The 18,628-nt window shown below is 35.7% G+C and overlaps 2 protein-coding genes across 2 annotated transcripts in view; one reads left to right on the plus strand and one right to left on the minus strand.

The window, feature by feature from the left end:
- The window catches only part of LOC150103460 (protein big brother-like), a 67,831-nt gene extending 63,358 nt beyond the window's left edge, over nt 1-4,473 (minus strand). The window contains exons 1-3 of the mRNA XM_090398203.1: nt 4,313-4,473; nt 3,924-4,010; nt 1,077-1,172 (exon numbers count right to left, since the gene is read on the minus strand). Coding sequence (XP_090254329.1) covers nt 1,077-1,172; nt 3,924-4,010; nt 4,313-4,447 — 318 coding nt within the window. The 5' untranslated portion in view covers nt 4,448-4,473. The remainder of the gene's footprint in view (nt 1-1,076; nt 1,173-3,923; nt 4,011-4,312) is intronic.
- The window catches only part of LOC150103461 (phagosome assembly factor 1), a 408,178-nt gene that overhangs the window by 30,914 nt on the left and 358,636 nt on the right, over nt 1-18,628 (plus strand). The window lies entirely within an intron of this gene.

Consider the following 18,628-nt stretch of genomic DNA (forward strand, 5'->3'; position numbering starts at 1 on the left):
GTACCTTTGTTAAGAGCTTTTGGGTCGATACTGTCTCGGCAGAAATTATAGCGAACAGGACTTTATCCTTTATCTGCATGCATGCCTATAAACATGCTTCTGGATGAATATGCAAATCGATATTACACAAAAAAGAGATCCCGCATTGATAAAATTCATTTTTTTTAAGATGCTCTTTCCGCATCACGGGATCTGTTTATTCCTAGGCGATTACTCAGTACCTGTGTAATCGCCTAGGAAAGATTATCAAAGTTTTCCCTTTGATAATCTTTCCAAGACTATCAAAAGAAAACTGTTGTTTTGCTTTGATAGTCTTGGGAACTAAACAGGAACCTACTGCATATAACCATGTTCAGATTCGACTCCATGCTCCACGATTCGAATGAGATGAATTTCATTGCTCAGTGTGAGACCGCTGCTTCGCTGTAGTACTGATGTACGATAGGTTTACGACCGTTCGTGGATAATCCATATAGAGAATATCTTGATAGCTGCATTCTAAGATATCAGAAATATTAACGGACTGATATGTTCTTCCCTTTAAAGCTTGCAATTCGAATACACCAGATACTTATTTAACATATATTTCATATGTATGAGCGAGAATACTAAAATTGAAAAGGGTTGTTTCAAATCGTTTCAACTGTTAATATCGTTTTCAAATACGTTAAACGTTTTTAGCGAAACGTTTTTTCCCTGCTGAAATATGTAATATGTTAAATAAGTACTTAAGTAGATCTTTATTTTTAAGGTTAGCATTCTCGCAAAAAAAAAAAAAAAAAAAAAAATCAAAATTCAGTTAACAAAACTGCTCTCTACGAATGATATTATACTTAAGTTATTTCAAGTGTGGAATTGTTAATTACTTCAATAATATTAGTCTTTCAAATAATTCCATTGATATTCACACCAATTCGAATAAATTCGTTCAAGAAGCAATATTGCTTATCTTGCAAATATTTTTTTCACGAAATATCATCCTAAATTAGATCATGTAAAATAGACGTGTTGCAGTCTACAACTCGTTGAGTAGTATGATGAAACATTCACTAAAAGTATGATGAAGTAGCACTTACTTTTCCCTGTTCTTTGTCGAAGTCACAGCCGTCACTATAGCCGTTGGTACATGGACTGAAGACCAGTTGGAGGTTTGTGCCTGTCGCTATGAAGGCCTAAAATAAAAGAGAAAAAATCCCTTAGAATTAAGTGTATATAGTACTGCAGTAAAATAGAATAGAGTATAAAATGCTAATTTTTGCAGGCATTTAAAAGGACAATTTCTCTGGAGTGTATACTTCTAGTTCTAGCAGAGTTGCGTCTGTCTTACCGCAAGAGCTACAGCGGCGTCACACGGAATCGAAGGAACATTTTCGAAGGAGACTGAAACTTCCTTCGATTTCGTACAGCGGAGAACGTTCTCCTCCGTTGCGACTAGCATTCGAACACCTTGTAATTGCGCCTTCAAGGGATTATTCTTGGTCACTTCGTTCGGTTCCCCCCCCCCTTCTTCTCTTCTCTGTACCCTTCCATTAGACATTCTTGAGGGTTATGACTTCGGTAAAGGTTTTGCGGCATGCCGGAGATAGCCAGGAAGCTGTCCCATGATATGCAAGAGAACGATAAAACTAAACGTGCCATAAACAGCCCCAAGGTCGAGAAAATCATAAAACAGTAGAGAAAAGTGCTTAAATCGACACCCTTAATGTCTTCTTTGTAGCTTGTAGTAAATACGTACATGTATTCACTTCAACTATGTTTACAGACGTTTTTAAACTGTCCTAAGTATGTATTTGCATATTTAACTGTTCTGCGATTAGAGTTCACGTATCTCTCTAAAGTTTTTTAGTTGCTGTTTCGTCAACAGTTTTTAATATATCACCATTTCGCCAGTATTTTTAAGTATATCATCATGATTACAATTTAATATATATATATATATACACACACACACAAATATACATACATTTCAAAGTACTTCGACAGTAGCGACGTGTTGGAAGTATCACAAGCAGAAAGAAACATATGGTAATATTACAAAGTACAAAGTTGTAAAATTCCAATATGGCATATTTCACCAAATTGCTGATAGGCTTAGTTCAGTATATTCGAATATGTAATAGCTATTCATTTATAATAGCTACACAATTTAAGGAGTAATTTTAGTGCATGTCTTCGTCTAGTATTCTTTGTTACTAAAATTTATACCAGCGCTATTCTAAATATAATCCATAATTCTTCACGATAAGAATTCATTTCTAATGGTTTCTAAAATTAGGATTGAAACCACTTCTACAACTCGAATGCTGCATACATTATTAGAATTTGTTTGTAGTGGATGGCATTCTTAGCATTGAAAGTTATTACCAATCTTTTCTTTTTCTTATTGTTGTCGTTGATGGCGCATTCTTGAGATCTGTCGCCAAAAGTGATCCTCAATTCCATTCCATTCCACGAAGAGAGAGAGAATCATCGAGATTCTCTCTCTCTTCGTGCTTTGCCTTTTTACGAAGAATATCACAAACTCTGGCAGACCTGTCTTGTTAATTTACCATCATATGTGATACCTATCTGTTACGATTTAGGCATAATGGAAGTTTTGAAGATGAACATTTCTAGTTAGCAACTTAATTCGAATTTCATATTTAAGCGTCACACACACACACACACATACACACACACAGTCTATTGCTGGCATATCCACAACTAACGATATGCAGACATTCTAACTATAAAGTCAGAAGTTTATATTATTCGCAGTTTTTATTAAGCCTTTCCAAAAGAAGTTATTATTCTGTAAAAGATCTCATACTCCACACATCACCCCTCCCTTTATCTAGTGCGGTATCGAGGGCGAAATTTGCCCTTTTTTTTGGTAAGATTTCGATTCCCGTCTGGGACATGAGGAAGCTTTAGTAGCAAGAATTTTCCTCCGGTTTTCTTCCGACAAAACTGAAGTTTTTCTCGAGTTCTTTCCACAAAAAGGAAAATCCGCCGTACAACACATGCACTTAAAACATAATATACTGGTGTCTCATAACTTTGTTCTTTCGGTCGTAATTCTAATCAGCCAAAAATTCTTCCATATTCCATTTCGAATTTAAAGAACCACCGATATTATCATACGAAATATTTCATAAGGAGCTGCTTCATTTACTAAAAGTAACTTCCTACTAAAAATTAGAGAGAAATTTGCACTTTATTGCAAGATCCAATAGCACTTTGTCCGTCCCTCAGCATATTAGGAAAGAGAGGAAGGAATATTGTATGTAAAAAAAGATAATTTCGTTAACTTGTGTGGCTAAAGAGCAGAATGAAATTGTGTCTTTTTTGTCTGCTAAAAGTTTAAGTTTCACAGTTATAGTAAGGATGAATGATCGAATTCCTTTTAAGCATTTCTGAATTTGCAAAGATATAATTGAAAAGAGGGGGAAAAGTGACGAATGTCAGACCGGGTGAAATATAAATCGACGTTTATCGCGTCTACGGTTTCCCTTTATTTTTCAAAGTAAACTTAGCTCTATGCGCATAATTCGAATAAATAGACAAAGGCGTATGCAGTAGAAATACAGAGAAAAAAAAACAAAGCGTTGTTTGCAGACATGTACATTTAATGAAAATAAATACCATTTAATATAAGTGAATGAAGAATTAGCGGAGAGAAGAGGTAGAGATGACGTTGATGACGAATAGAAATAAATTATCAGATGAATGAAGAGATAATTAGAAGGTGCGAGGAATAGAAAAAAATAGGGATGGGTAGATGGATAGTTTTATTTACCAATTACAAGGTGGTTTTTTTTTTTTATTAAATATGTTCAATGTGCAGATTTCTTTCATTGAAAATCGGATAGTCATCACAACAGCAGCGTGTTTTGTGTTCTTAAATACGAGACATATGTAAAGGATTGAATGAAGACACTTACCACTTCTGTGTGGCCTTCTCGACAGGCATTTTGAAACCTCATTTGTCTTTCTTCCAAAGGTCTGTCTCTATATCCGGTATATCTAACCTGTAAGGTAAGAAACACGAACGTTAGGAACGGGTTGAAGAAATACTTCTCACCCACCCACTCAATTACCTCCCTGTTAGAATAAAAAAAAGGGGAAATTTTCGCTTAAAATCCCTTAATCCATCAGGTTGGAGATGAGCGACTTCTCCATCCAAACAGCTTTTTTTACTTCCGGGTAAACACAAAGTTGCATCCAGTGCATTCCGGAGTGGTCTGTGGGTGAGCCGTTTCACCTGAATGTGACCTTCGCGTTCTGACCGTATAAGTATGCGAGAAATGAACACAAGCCTTAAAATAATTACCTCGCTCTCACGGCTCAGCCGTCGGAAAAGTTCGTCCGATTCAAACTTGGATTTCTGGTCGGGCACGACTCTTGGCATTTTAAACACAAAACGCGGTAACTGGTCAAAAATATTCGGCGTCTCGAAAGGCAACATGGTCACGGCCGTCCGTGCTCGCTCACTGCCGCAATACTCCCGCGCTACGACCTCCGTTCGTGGCTAAGCACACACTGACTCTCCCATTGGGCGCCTGTTCGTCACTTAGTCACCACATCGGCTAACCGGAAAACCGACGATTACCATATATGGGAGCTCGGCTCTACGCTTCGGGAAAAATGGGCGGCCTTCAAGACTGTGACGTCACGGCCTCATTATGCGGTTTTTCCCAGAAGGCAGCGCGATGTAGTCAGCGGCAGCACAGACCTAAGTGCGGTTCAGCGTAACACTGTCAGTCCCTAGAACGTGGCACGAAAAACTGCCAAGGCAAACCGATGACGCAACGGCTTCCAGCTTGCTCATTTGCTTCCAGAGAAGTGAGGCATCCGTCCTGCATGGAGCAATGGCTTCTTGAAACTGGCTCATTTGCATTTCTGCTAATCGTAGCGTCACGTTAATGTTGATTTTACGCCTAAGAGATTAACAAATATTCCTCGGAGAAACGTAAACTGACATTCCCAGTAGCGACTCCTCTATATTCCCACAACTATTGCATGGCATGCAATAATAGGAAGTCGGCCACTTAAATCCGGTTGCGAGGCGCGGAAGTTGTAGCTGTAGTGTGGGTATTTACTGTTCGCATATACTGCGAGTTGTCGATTAATTATGACCTAGTGATGACATTCCCGTAATGTGTAGTCCGGAAAAGGTAAATAGGCTCGAAGACAAATGGATCAACTGATTTAATCTTTCATTTTGTATGTGTCTTCAAGCGAAAGTTGTACATATTAACTCGATAAAATATTGGAATTGTATTACGTGATTCCGTGACATTGCACGCAGCAAATAAAATTAAAAAAAAAAAGAGTAAAAGATATGATTGTTGGTATCAGTTAATCAAAAACATGATGGGAAGAATAATTTTACACGAGGCTTAGAAGTTCGCGACTATCAAGCATGTCTAACAGTGGAGAGTTTTAGATAACGGTGTTGCTAATTCCAGCAGAAAGAGGCTGCGATATACGACTCACAGTAACCCGCAAATTCCTTTCTTTTTATATTCTTTTTATTATAATTAGAATTGACACGTCAGTGTTCATGGCTAGGGCTCATTACACTCCATGTACAAACTTTGATATGTCTGAATTTTGTGTGTGTGTGTGTGTGTGTGTGTGTGTGTGTGTGTGTGTGTGTGTGTGTGTGCGTGCGTGCGTGCGTGCGTGCACGATGCATAAAATGAAATGACTTTGTCATCTTCCTCCTGGACTGATTCGTCTTCACTTCAAAAAAGTGACTAGAAAAAATTCAACCCAAGTGTTTCCAACTGATAGATATGCCCTACCGATTACATCAGAGGTACCTGATATCCCATCACATGCTATGCTACCATTAAGCTATAGTATTATTATTACAAAATCACTTGGACTGATTCCTGAAGAAGTCATGACTCTAAATTTCCTCCCATCTTCTCTTGCGAGGATGTATTCTGTCTGATTCTTGCTACATTTACAGAAGCCAATTTAGAAACTTCAAGTTTTCTTTTTAAAATTTTGTGATTCAATTTTGTTCTCATACCCATTCTCTTCATTTGTATTTCTGTTTCCGTGTTCTGTGCGCAGTTTTTCAACTTGTTAATTAATGTCGCAATGATATTAGTGAACCATCTTTGGAATACTTTTAACCAATTCACAGCGACTAGTTCATTGTGAGATAATGATTTGAATTTTTTTCCACATTAAAACGTACTCGATGTGGCTAATCCAACCATCTTTAATTAAAAATGCAATTACCGTTTTCAAGAATTAAAAAATAAAATTAAAAGGAATAAGTCATTTTAATGATTTAAAATAACGTGAAATGAGTAATTAAAAATGAAAAAGAAAACTAATAAAATTAATAATAAATATTTTAAAATAAGCCAGATATGATTTATTTATTTTGCTTTCAAAGTAGGGTTTAATATTTTTTTTTTTTTTTAATATTTTTTTTTTTTTAAAGCACACCTGAAAATATGTGGATTATATCTGAGACAGCCAGGACAGTTCTGAAAGTTTTGTTTTTCTCAAGCCAGGTGTTTATATGCTCGGTTATATGGGACGAAATCATTGTCATCATACCGAAAGAGGAGGATATCTGCTCCACAAGAGTGCTGGAGCGTTTCATATGTGATGTCTGAGTTGTCTAAAACCACAATATGCGAAATTACAGTATTCAGGACTGGCATCCTAACTTTCGTTTCCTTCTGAACACGAGAAACGCTTCTATTTCGCCCTTGAGCCAGTTACTGCAGTGGTTAATGTTTCTGTGCACATGCATTTCCAAAGCGAACTAAGGATATCTTACATATATATCATATAACAAGCTACCTTGCAAGAAGATGATGACCTGCTGGCAGGGTTCCTGCCAGTGATGCAGCCCTATTCCCCATTATGGCTACTTTTCTACAGTGTTTTTGTATGGGTTTGATAGTACTTTATTCTCATGTCTGATATAGGAAATTTATAAATATGGTTTACCATATGAAAAGAAAAACTGTATTTTATATTTCTTTTCATAAGGATAATAATTTTCTTTTTACGCTTTATAAATATTTAAAAAATCCTTACTCTACTATCTCCGTCGTAATGGCCTTTTTATATTGAAAACCCTATGTCCAATTTATCTGACCATAAAAAAAAGTATGGGCCCTGGATCTGCCTAAGTTGGCTATTGATGTTGTATATTGTTATTCGTCGTTTCTATTTCTAATGTAATAAGATATAGTGTACGTACTATTCATAAATGTAACTTTTTTACTTAAATTAAGGGGATATTAAATCCCCTTAATTTAAGTATTGTTTTCATTGCCGAAATGAAGCTTATTAGCTCTTTATACTTAAGTAACTTTTTTATTTTGCACATTTGTTATGAAAACGTTTGGACAAAATCCAAGCTACTGCTCTTGACATCTCCAACTATTTGATAATTATCTCATATAATAAAGGTCTTTTTGAACAAGCTACTATCCTAAGTCTTCTGCGTTTCGTTTTGTGTGGATGCTCAGTTTCCGCTCTTTCGTTCACTGTTTATTAGGAGGGATAGGGCAATTTTCTCACTGCTTTTCTGTTAATCTGCGCACTTCAGAACTCTTCTTTTGTTCACTTACTATCATATGTATATCAGTGATCTTTCATTTCTTTCTCTCCAATGAGCACCGGTGGTCCCACACGCGGCAATGAAAATCATACGCCACCTAAAGACGTTCACCAGCATTCGCGAGCAGACACTCTCTGTTAGAGAACGGAAACGCTATCCACTCAACCAACCACCCAGCGTATGTGCGTTTGTATGTACAGTATTTATACATACATATATACTAGAGCAGCGCTTCTCAACCTTTCTAAGCCCAAGGACCAGTAAAATGCCTAAATCAATTTTACGGACCACTAAGTTATGTAATTTTTTAAAAAAACCTATGTCGGGATTACCAACATTTGGGAAAAAACTGTGCTATTTATAACAGAATAAATCTAAAAGCATGTCTTAAATACATATGGAAACATAATTATATCGGAAGTAAACGTTTAAAAGTGTATCATCATGAACAAAGTTTTAATTTTTATTAAACAAATAAATAATATGATATAATTATGTTACTACTTACTTTTAATGAGATAATTGAGCTTCCCAGCCCTTGCAGAGTTGCTGGATATCTGGCTCAATGTTGGTCAACTTCAGTCGAAGATTGGCACCCCCACAAAACGATTTCTGTATTTTGTTTTTATTTGAAGGAGCGATGAAAATTCTTTCTCACAAAGATAGGTTGTAGAAAACTGCATGACGATTTTCAATGCTTCTTCAGATAATTCTGGTAATTCACTTCTCACTGAAGGAGAGATCCAGAATCGAACCAAACCAAGATCACCGAATTGCATTTTAATCCCACTGTCACTTGAAAGCTCAATTAACTGTTATTTTTTCAATAATGAAAGGTCGTTCTCGTGACTGTAAGCCTGAAATGGATCGTGAATCCACACAAATTTCTTATAAAAGTTATTCGGAAAATATGTTTCAAAATTCGTTTCAGATATTCTGAGTTTCTGGAAAGGTCACAAGCCCTTTCCAGAAACCCAGAATCAATAAAAATATCATTTTCCACTTAAAAGGATTCCAATATTGAAAAAGATGCAAATTATCTGTCTTTTACATAATTAATCCATAACACCAGTTTTTTCTCGAATGCCTTTATTTTGTCGTAAGCATCAAGAATTTCCCTGAAGGGAGAGATTTAGTTCATTTAATTACGAAAAAATGTCTCAAGGATAGGATAGGATAGTGTTGATAACCATGTTTCGTCAACAAAGAGTAATGCAAAATCAGAATTGCGTTCATTTACAAACAATAAAACTTCGTGCCTTAATTGAAATGACCTTGTTAGCCCCTGGAAAGCCAGCGAATTTCAGAATGAAGCAAACGTTGTATATATTCACTGCCCATTTCATCGCAGAATACTGAAAATAATACTTCCCTATGTATGAACCAATGTACCCAATTCGTATCCGGAGCTACTTCCTTGATCTTAGAAACAACCCTACTATGCCTGCCTGTAAGGGCGCAAGCTACATCCGAACAGAAGTCCATATATTTTTCCCACTGGATCCCTTTGTGTATTATGTAATTATTGAGAGTGTGAAATATTTCTTCTCCAGCTGTTCAGGATGACAAAGTTCTACAAAACAGAATATCGTCATGAATGTTGTTATCATGCGCATATTAACTGCGCATCATTTGTAACATCAGTAGTCTCGTCTATTTGTAACGCATAATAAGGACTCTTCTTAACCCTTTCGATAACTAAGTTCTACGTTACCTGCCATATCATTAATTCTACGACAGAGAGTGTCATTAGAAAGAGGAATCAAATCAACATCTTTTAGTAACTTGTTGTCAAGTATAGTTGTTACATCTTTTATAGCTGGAAGAGTAAATTTTCCCCGATAGAATGAGGTTTCCCTGTTTTCGCTATGCGCAAACTTAAGAGATAGGATGCTTCCAATGCCTTGCTATTAATCGAACCCATGACCGAAACTATATTTTTCCCATTATTTGATGTCTCTATACATCTCCGAAAAAATTCAATTTGCTTATTTTTCACATCACAATGTTTAGTTTCTAAATGTCGTCGGAGTTTCGCAGGTTTCATGCACTCGTTCGACAACGCTTCATAACACAAAACACACGAGGTTTCTGTCCACTTTCATCTCCACACCAAGTAAACCCGAATTCCAAATATGAAGAGTTATATTTCCTATTGTATTTTTTCTTTGAACTGCTTGTTTCTTCTACTTTCATTGTATCAGATTTACTCACTGTTACAATACGTGTATCACAATTAGGGTTAGCATCACCTGTTTCATTTGCTTTTCTTTTCAAAGTTCTAGTTCTAAGCCATTTTTCCATTATTAAAAAAAGTTTCTGAAAAATATATAAATACTGGGGTTAACTCACGACACACTTTGTCCAAGTATCACTTAGCATACTGAGCCTTGGTTGAAGGAGGAAAATCTTCAGTAATAAAAATCAATAAACAATTAATAAACAACAAGCACTTGGTTGAAATGTTTACTTCAAATCTGGCAAAACAGCAAGGGAAGGCTGAAGCAATAAAACCATATTGTTGTTCACTTCACCCCTCTTTTATGACTCGTCATTCTGCCGCAAATTATTCTAGCAGCAGAATGTTCATTTTTTGGTTTTTTTAAGTATCCGTTTTATTTCAATAATTTTTACTTACTTATTCAGTTTTAATTTTTGTTTGGATAATTAAAAAAATATATATTTATTTAATTTAAGTCTGCCTGTGGGCTACCTGTCCCATCGTCGCGGACCACAGATTGAGAAACACTGTACTAGAGTGATCAGCGTACGAATACACAATAATGTTTTCAAGGTTGACGATATCTGAATTTCTTATCTCAGGCATCGTCTAATATTCTTAACAACATAATTTATTTGTCTACTGTTTTACGTCCATGTTTACTTAATTGTTTACTTCTTTTATTGCACATGCTGAATATTTAGCTCAAAACAGTACTCTAGCTTGCATCCTAAACCGGATGTTATATCCGTCTCAAAAAAAAACAAAAAAAAACAGACAATATTTTTTATATATAAAGATGCGTGGATGTGTATAAGGGCTTTTCTAAAATGGAGTAGATGGAAGTTGTAAAGATCTCCAAGGAAACGCCTTGCATAGCTAATCGGTATCGACGATACCCGTTGGTATGCGGTTTTGAATTCCGTCTAGGATATGAAAGAATCTTTTAAGAGCTTTTCAAATGAAAGTGAGTTAGCCAGTCTCATAGCGGAGATATGAGGCTTGTTCCATCTAGAAACCCGGATTTTTCGTCCCTCAAAACCGAAAAGAAACACACGCGCGTAATAAACAGACAAAATACGCTGGCCTCGTAGCTTTTAGCTGCTTCTGCCGTTAGTCCAAACAAGCATAACAACCCTCAGGAGAGGTGGTTTGCTTGTTTATCATATCAGTGTGTGTGTGTGTGTGATCATATCAGATAGAAATTATTTGTTGAAGAAACACGTGTGTGAGCGTGTGTATGTGTAGCACATCATAAAATTTTTAGTGTTGCTTCAAAAAATGGCAAGTTACGTTAATTACATTTTAAAGATATTATTCTAGCATTTAATATTACTTTCGATTTTTTACTTTATTCATAATTATTAAAATTTACTTTGCGATACGCGCGGTTAGCCTAGTGGCTGTGCGCTCCGCAACCATATGCTGGGAAGGAGTGTCCTAGGATTCCCGTCGGTGACATGAGGTGCTGGAAGATCTTCCTCAGCCATAGCCAAGTTAGCTGGTCCTGGGCGTGGACAGCAGGGTTTTATTCCCCAGTTTATCCTGGGGTTTTTCATCCCGTAAAGCAGGCAAACCGGCCTTGAGAACTCAACACTACGGACATAGGATACACCGGTGAATAGGGTTTGAGTTCCTATGATTAATAAACCCTCGACAACGCAAGGTAAAAGAGGTTAAAAGGAAGATGATGATGACGACTTTGCGATACTGCCTATCCCTAAATTTGGTCACCACCCAGCAGCGCATTCATTATTACTTGTTTAGAAACGAGAAACGACATTGTCACCTAGGAATGAGAGAATGCATGGGAGTTTATAGACTCATTAATTTCTCCATACAGAAATATGTATACCTTTTCTCAAAAGATAAGCACATTAAAATCATTGACTTGTATATCCATATCCATTTACTGATTTTCTTTTAGCAAATTCTATTACTGTATTGAATTTTTGTGAATATTTCATAATATATATAATCACAGACAGTATATACACACTATGGACTGATTTGAACGGACCATCGGTCAGTTGAAACATATACATGCCATGAAGATGTTCTCTCTCTCTCTCTCTCTCTCTCTCTCTCTCTCTCTCTCTCTCTCTCTCTCTCTCTCACACACACACACACACAGTGGTAATGCTCGTTTTCATGAGCGGAAAATCAAAAGAACAATGGTTTGGTGCTTTTTAAATTCGGATTTCTCCGTTTCGTATTTTATTCCTTTTGTTCAATAAGAAACGCAGATTCAACAGATGTATTGTTTATGCGTATAACTGTACTCATAATTGGAGATCTGTAGAATTTACGAAATACCAAATATCAGATTTTTCTGTTTCGAATTTTATTTCTCGAAAACTACAAATGATCAAAGAGTAATGTTTAGGGGAGGGGGGGGGGGAAGAGTCCTACATTAAAATTTTTCAAATTTTTCTCGTTGGTTGCACGTCAAAAAAGCTACCTCCGTGAAAATTTCGACTTCTTCCTAGTCTTACAGGAAGTGGATAAACCTTTTAAACTATCAATTCAATTGCTTAGTGCGCGCGTGTGTGTGTGTGTTGGGGTTGACGCCTTTTCTGCTATCCGACATCTGGTCCACAACCACACATCAAGGATAGATCAAAATTTCTTTAAATGCTTAGTCAAGGCATTTCAATCGAACCATCCGTGTTAAAAATATTTACCTAAATTATTTGGTTTAGGTAAATTATATTTACCTAAACCAAATAATTTAACCAAGAAGTAAAGAACTGTTTGTAGATAAACATAAAATGGCTCCTGTTTTATAATACATTATCATAACAACTGTACTGTAGAAATAAATTTATCATTTAAATGGCCCAAAAGAATATATTAAACAATTTAATCGTGTTCCTAAATAGCAAGTTTCGTTACATTTTAAGATGCCAGCGAGAAATCATCATTTTAATTCCAAAAATTTTGACCTGTTTCGTCCCTTTTAAATGACCTTAATGAAATAAAAATTGATAAAATAAAATACCAAGAATAGGTGCTTAGGCATTTTGTAAAGTGGACGAAACGATTACGCAATTTTTTTTTACATCATTCAACAGAGTTCTTTAAATTCTCTACTTATGTCAGGACATCATGATAGTTCTCGTGAAAAGTGTTGATGACAATTCAAAATTGAACTCTGAATCATTTTAAACTACATTGTATATAAACAATTATAGCAGCTTGTGGTCATAGCTATTTTGTCAACTGAATACGCTTCAGTGCTGTAATTTTCATTTTTAAGCCAGTTCAACGACTGACCGTTATTTATTTATTTATTTTAAATCCGTTTCTGTTAGCGAAACAATTTGAAGTGCTGATAATTTTTTTTTTCAATATAATTGGGTCATTTCTGTTGGCAAAACGATTCGATCTGAAGTGATAATATTAATTCCTTCACCTGAATAATACGTTTACGATCATTATTTAAATTTGAAGATACATTTCAGTTGGACACTTGAATAGTCAATTTAAGAAAAACAGTTATGTCTCTAGTACATATGTTAAAAGACTCTAGGCTCAATTACTGTGATCATGAATGGTATTACAAGAATACGATTTTTATGTGCACACCATATGATTGTCTGCGATTTTTTTTCCAGTACTAGGAGAATCCCTAATTGTTTCTAATTTTCATACTAGACACAAAGAGCTTTGAGCGCTATTATCTGGTTAGTTTATATCAAGGTCGACAACTTTTCAAAGAGGAGCTCAACAAAATGTTTCAAGAGCAGTTCCGTAGACATAGACTTGCATATATCACACACACACACACACACACACACACACACACACACACACACACACACACACACAACATAGGAAGTCGCAACTTTGAGTTAATTACATTTAATAATAATTATATGAAACGATCTACAAACACTACTAACTCTAAGAATGGATAATGAGACGCCGAAATGTTCATCAGATTGCACATACATTAATTCGATCTTTTTGAAATTAAACTTAATAGTAAAAAGAAGAATTAACATCAAAATCGCCTTTATATTCCTCCGTAATAATATAATAAAAAATATGCGAAAAACATTTTGTCAGTTGAAAACAAATTTATGAAGTTTTTTGCGCTGAGTTTTTCTCAATGTGAGCATCCTGTCGGAATTCCAGTTCTTGATATGAGCGGATCGCAGGCTCTGTCGATGTAGCATGCTGTATCTTCAGATATTCAAGTCCTGTCACCTTTGATAAGTATACTCTTTTACATATTCCCACAAAAAAAAAGAAAAAAAAGAAGAAGCTCAGTGGTGTAACATGTCTAGTGATGGGAATGAGGGTAGCTATCCCTGCCTATCTATTGATTAGAAATTCCATATCAATGTAGTGGCACACAGTCTTCCTCGGAGTTGGTGGTGGTGGTGGTGGTGGGAGGGGGGGGGATCATCATGCTGAATATTACTATGTTTTTCAAAAATTTTAACTTGCGGCACTGCGACACAACTGGAACATGTCTAAATAAGTTTCCTTTGTTTTTATTGATTGAGAAAAGAAAAGAAAACGATCGCATAATGCGATTAAACCTTCACTCACACTACAGATTCACCTTTGGAATTTTTTTTTTTTTTTAATATGACTTCTATCCGCGAAAGGTTGTAAACTTATGGTTAGCACCGTGGACGGGCATAGGATTTTTATTTATTTATTTATTGTCTGCATGTTCTTCTCCCAAAAACTGTTCTAGAGACCAAACATAGAATTTTTCAAGCCGCTTCAGGCTCCTAATAAGCGTGGCAGTGGACACGCTTATTAGGAGCTAACTTCGGACAATAAAATTCTCTCCCACCTAAATACAATAGCAAGCATCCATGCTCACGGCTGAATTCAAACCCTCAGCCAGTTAACCACTCGCCAACCAGACCAGAACTGTTCCTGAAGATGTTCCATAACACTGATGGATTTTTGGAACCTTAAATTCTCACATTGTAACAATTTTCTTATCCTTAAACAAAATTTTCTACAGACATCTATCATCCGTGATCCCAGTCGTGATTCCTTTGGGAATGCTACATGTGGTTTGTCATCCCCTTTCAACACTTATAGAATATGCATCTTGACGTAAAATAGATGCACTATATTCTCCACATATGAGGGGAATTCGGCGCACAGTTTCAAGAAGGATTCACAGTTTTGTAATATCAGCTCGTATTCACTTGAATGGGTTCCGCAGAAATGCTTCGCTTGCGACGTCACTGTTCACCTTAGCTTGTGCATAGCCACTTCTTTCCTAATCAAGAACATTCTCAATGTATGTTCTGATAAAATAAATAAATTTCGTGTGATGATACTGCGTTTCCCCTTTTTACGGGAGTTCACGGTACCATCTAGTCCTCCCAAATTTTATCCGGGCTCCGGAACCGGCATAGGCTGACGAATCAGACCTGTGGCTGGGTCAGTATTCCTGACTGTAATCCGTGTGTCCTCAGACCGGTTTGCGGGATGAAAAACACCAGATAAACTGGCGGAAATAACCCTGCTGTTATTTTCGCCAGTTATTCCACGCCAGGCTAACTTAGCTATGGCAGATCCTTAAGCTCCTCACGTCGTTGACGGGAATCGAACCTAGGACACACCTTCCCCAGCCATATGGTTACGAAGCGCAAAGCCACTAGGCTAACCGCGCGGACTAAGTTCTGATGTTGATCTTTGATGGTAGAGGGTTTTAAAATGCATTCGGAAATTTTGTTGCACTTGATTCTGTTTCGAAGAGCCTGATTGTTTTGTGTCACACATACACACAGCGATAATAAAAAAAAAAAACTTTATGAATCAGCTTATCTATCGATAAGCTGAAAAAAAAATTTTTTTTGAGTTTAAATGTTGTGGTTATGAGCCTGCAGAAATGAGTTTTGAATGTTATCAAATATTCATCAAAGAAACATGTTGATCACTATTATTATATCTTCTTGTTCATGTTCTGTCTCCTCAAGGCAGAGAACTCGTGAGCTTATTCACCATTTTCCTCGTTGTATCTCTATGTAGGCGTTGAATTCACAGGTTTTCGTGCGAGTTCTGTAAATGTTGCAATTTCATCTATCCATCTTACGTCTTCCTCTTCTTTTCTCTGTAGGATATTTTACCATTCTTTACCCTGTAGGATAGTTTTTCTCAGCGCTGTTATTTCTTTTCATATTATGTATCTAAAGAATTTCAGAATTCTTTGATTCATGTCATTAATTTTTTTGTCTTTAGCTAATTTACTCTAATAATACTTTGATTAGTCGTTTTGCTCTCCAGAAAATTCTAAGCATTATTCTCCAACATTACAGTTCAAATCTGTTTATTCTTTTCTACGTGATTTTTTTTTTTTTTGTGAGAGTCGAAAAGTTTAATAACATCCTACTATTCTAACACGCTGTTTCAATCAATCTGTATATCCGCAGTTTAGCATCACTTCATATTCAGCCGGCATTATCCATGCTTTTAATTTTATCCTAAAATACAGCTTTTTCAAAGTATTTTCCAAAGTAATGCAAATTAGTGACATAAACAATCTTTATTTATTAGTTGAAAATAGGTAGTGATAATAGCACTTTTGCATTTTTACTCACAAGCCAATATCATCATGAAAAGTTATCACGATTTTTATATATGAGAAAATTTTTGCGCGTATTTCTTCTCCTTATCATTATTCTAAGCAAGGTGGCCTTCCGGCCTCAAGCTATCGCATTTTTTCGTCGTCCAATTTTTCTTTTTCCATTTATGTTATATCTATACAGTAATTTAGGTAGTCTGCTATTGTCCATTCGATTTGACTGTTCAACCCATTTTTGTTCTTTATTTACTTACGTAATAATTACTTATGGCACAGTCTATTATTTATGATATTAAATTATGTAAGTTTAATAATTTAATTGAACAGTTTATATGGGAAATTGTTATTACGACTGTGTTCCTAAAAGTTTTTTTTTCTATTTCAATTTCATTTCATTTTTATGAACCATATAAGCAGCAGAACCTTTTCTGAAAATACGTACATTAAAGAAAAAAAAAAAAACAGTTTTGTGCATTTACTATTTTTCTTAATTACACTTACCACCCAACCAGCTGTTACTCTCAGGAAGTTATTGATTTGTATGCAAAAAAGGAGTCGGTCACGCCTTGCTAGTCGCTAGATAGTAGTAATTTCCATTTCCCATCCGTACGTTAAATATAAGTTATAGTCGTTTTATAATCCTTCAATGAAAGCCTGAGGAAAAGTGTGTAAACAGACCTGTAATTATGGCTATAAAACTTGTTTGTGTAAGGTGAGTTGCATTCCTCTTTTGAATCTCCCAGGATCAATCACCGACTTCGCCATTAGCAGCTTGATTATCGCACTTGACTTTCTTAATCTGGCTTTTAACGATACACCTTTAAATAAGTTGCAACCAGGATTGATATTTCTGACAAGTGGTCTGTGGTGGTAATGGAGCTATCTGAGCCTTTTATCTATGAAAGATTTACTCGTTGTTTTCGAATATTTATGGTTTCCTTACAACAAAGAAATTATACCTACTGTCTCATGAATGTATATAGCTTAAAGTAAGACGGACTTGCAAGTGATATGACAATGCTGTCGTGAGCTCACACGATAAAGAAAGTTCTCAGAGTAGAGGAAGTTTTGAAGTTAGTTTTGAAGGAAGTTTTGAAGTTAGGTCCACCGGACAGTTTTCTATAAGTTTTTTATGTGTTCTGCTTTGAGTTTCCGCGAGTTTGTGTTATTTTCTTTCCCCGTCTCTCTTTTAAGCAAGAAATTCAATTTTGGAACGAATGAACCCGTTTCAGAGATTGCAAAAGTTTTAGGAAATGAGTTTGAGCCTATGTAACTAACCTCGTGGTAACTTCCATGACGCTAGATGCGCAGAAGAAAAACTTACGTTTGATTCTAGTCACTGATTTTAGGCTTTTTAGTCGATTCCAGAATTAGGCAATTTGGCGCTCTAAGCAGATGTTTTTAATCAGGAAGAAACTTAAGTTTTTTAACCTCGAAACTCAGTAAAATCGACAGTAGGACATACACAAGTATATATAAGTAAACACTGGTTTATTTATATGTTTATATGCACAGGATATGTGCGACGTGTTTATATGTTTATATACACACAGGATATGCAAATGCGTTTAAATATGTTTATTTATATATACGCAGGATTAAGATAATCCCTTTCATAACACGCGGTAGAAATGTTGAACTACTACAATAATGTAGGGCGATTTCGAAAAAAAATTAGAACTAAATAAACAGGTTTTTAACCCTAATTTTTAGAACTGCTTAGTCATTAGAGGATTTATTTATTTATTTAGGAGTTAAGACACTTCTTTAATTTACTGTTAAGGCTATTTTTAGCAGGAATCCTTAGTGGTTGTACTTTATTTAAGAAGCGAAGAAGTGCTGAACATTTAATTTTTAGAGTTCGCTATCACTTAAGTTTCGATGCGATACGATTTCTACAGTGTTTATTGTGTTATTCTTAAATTTCTTAACTTGAACTGCTTAGTTGAGTAAACGGAACGCCTAAAACTAAAATAGTGAAGTATTTCTAGGAACCCATAAATGAATTTAAATCACCTTTAGATTAAATATTTCTTCGTACAAACAAACACCAGCCATGCTGGGTTTCATAATGGATGTGTTTCCTGGAATCCGTTTATCACAAACACAGCGCTGATTGTATATGAACGAAACCACATTTTTAGCTTAAAGTGTCTCTGTTGACCAGAATATCATACGAGGATCACGTGATGGGAGTAGTTCTAGTTCTTAAAAGTCAGGACATTGAAAAATAGTCGTCACTTCTGTGAACAGATTTTAAGTA

This window comes from Typopeltis vanoorti, chromosome 9 (assembly GCF_054136105.1).
Source record: "Typopeltis vanoorti isolate ZY-2024b chromosome 9, IOZ_Tvanoo_1.0, whole genome shotgun sequence".
NCBI lineage: Eukaryota > Metazoa > Arthropoda > Arachnida > Uropygi > Thelyphonidae > Typopeltis > Typopeltis vanoorti.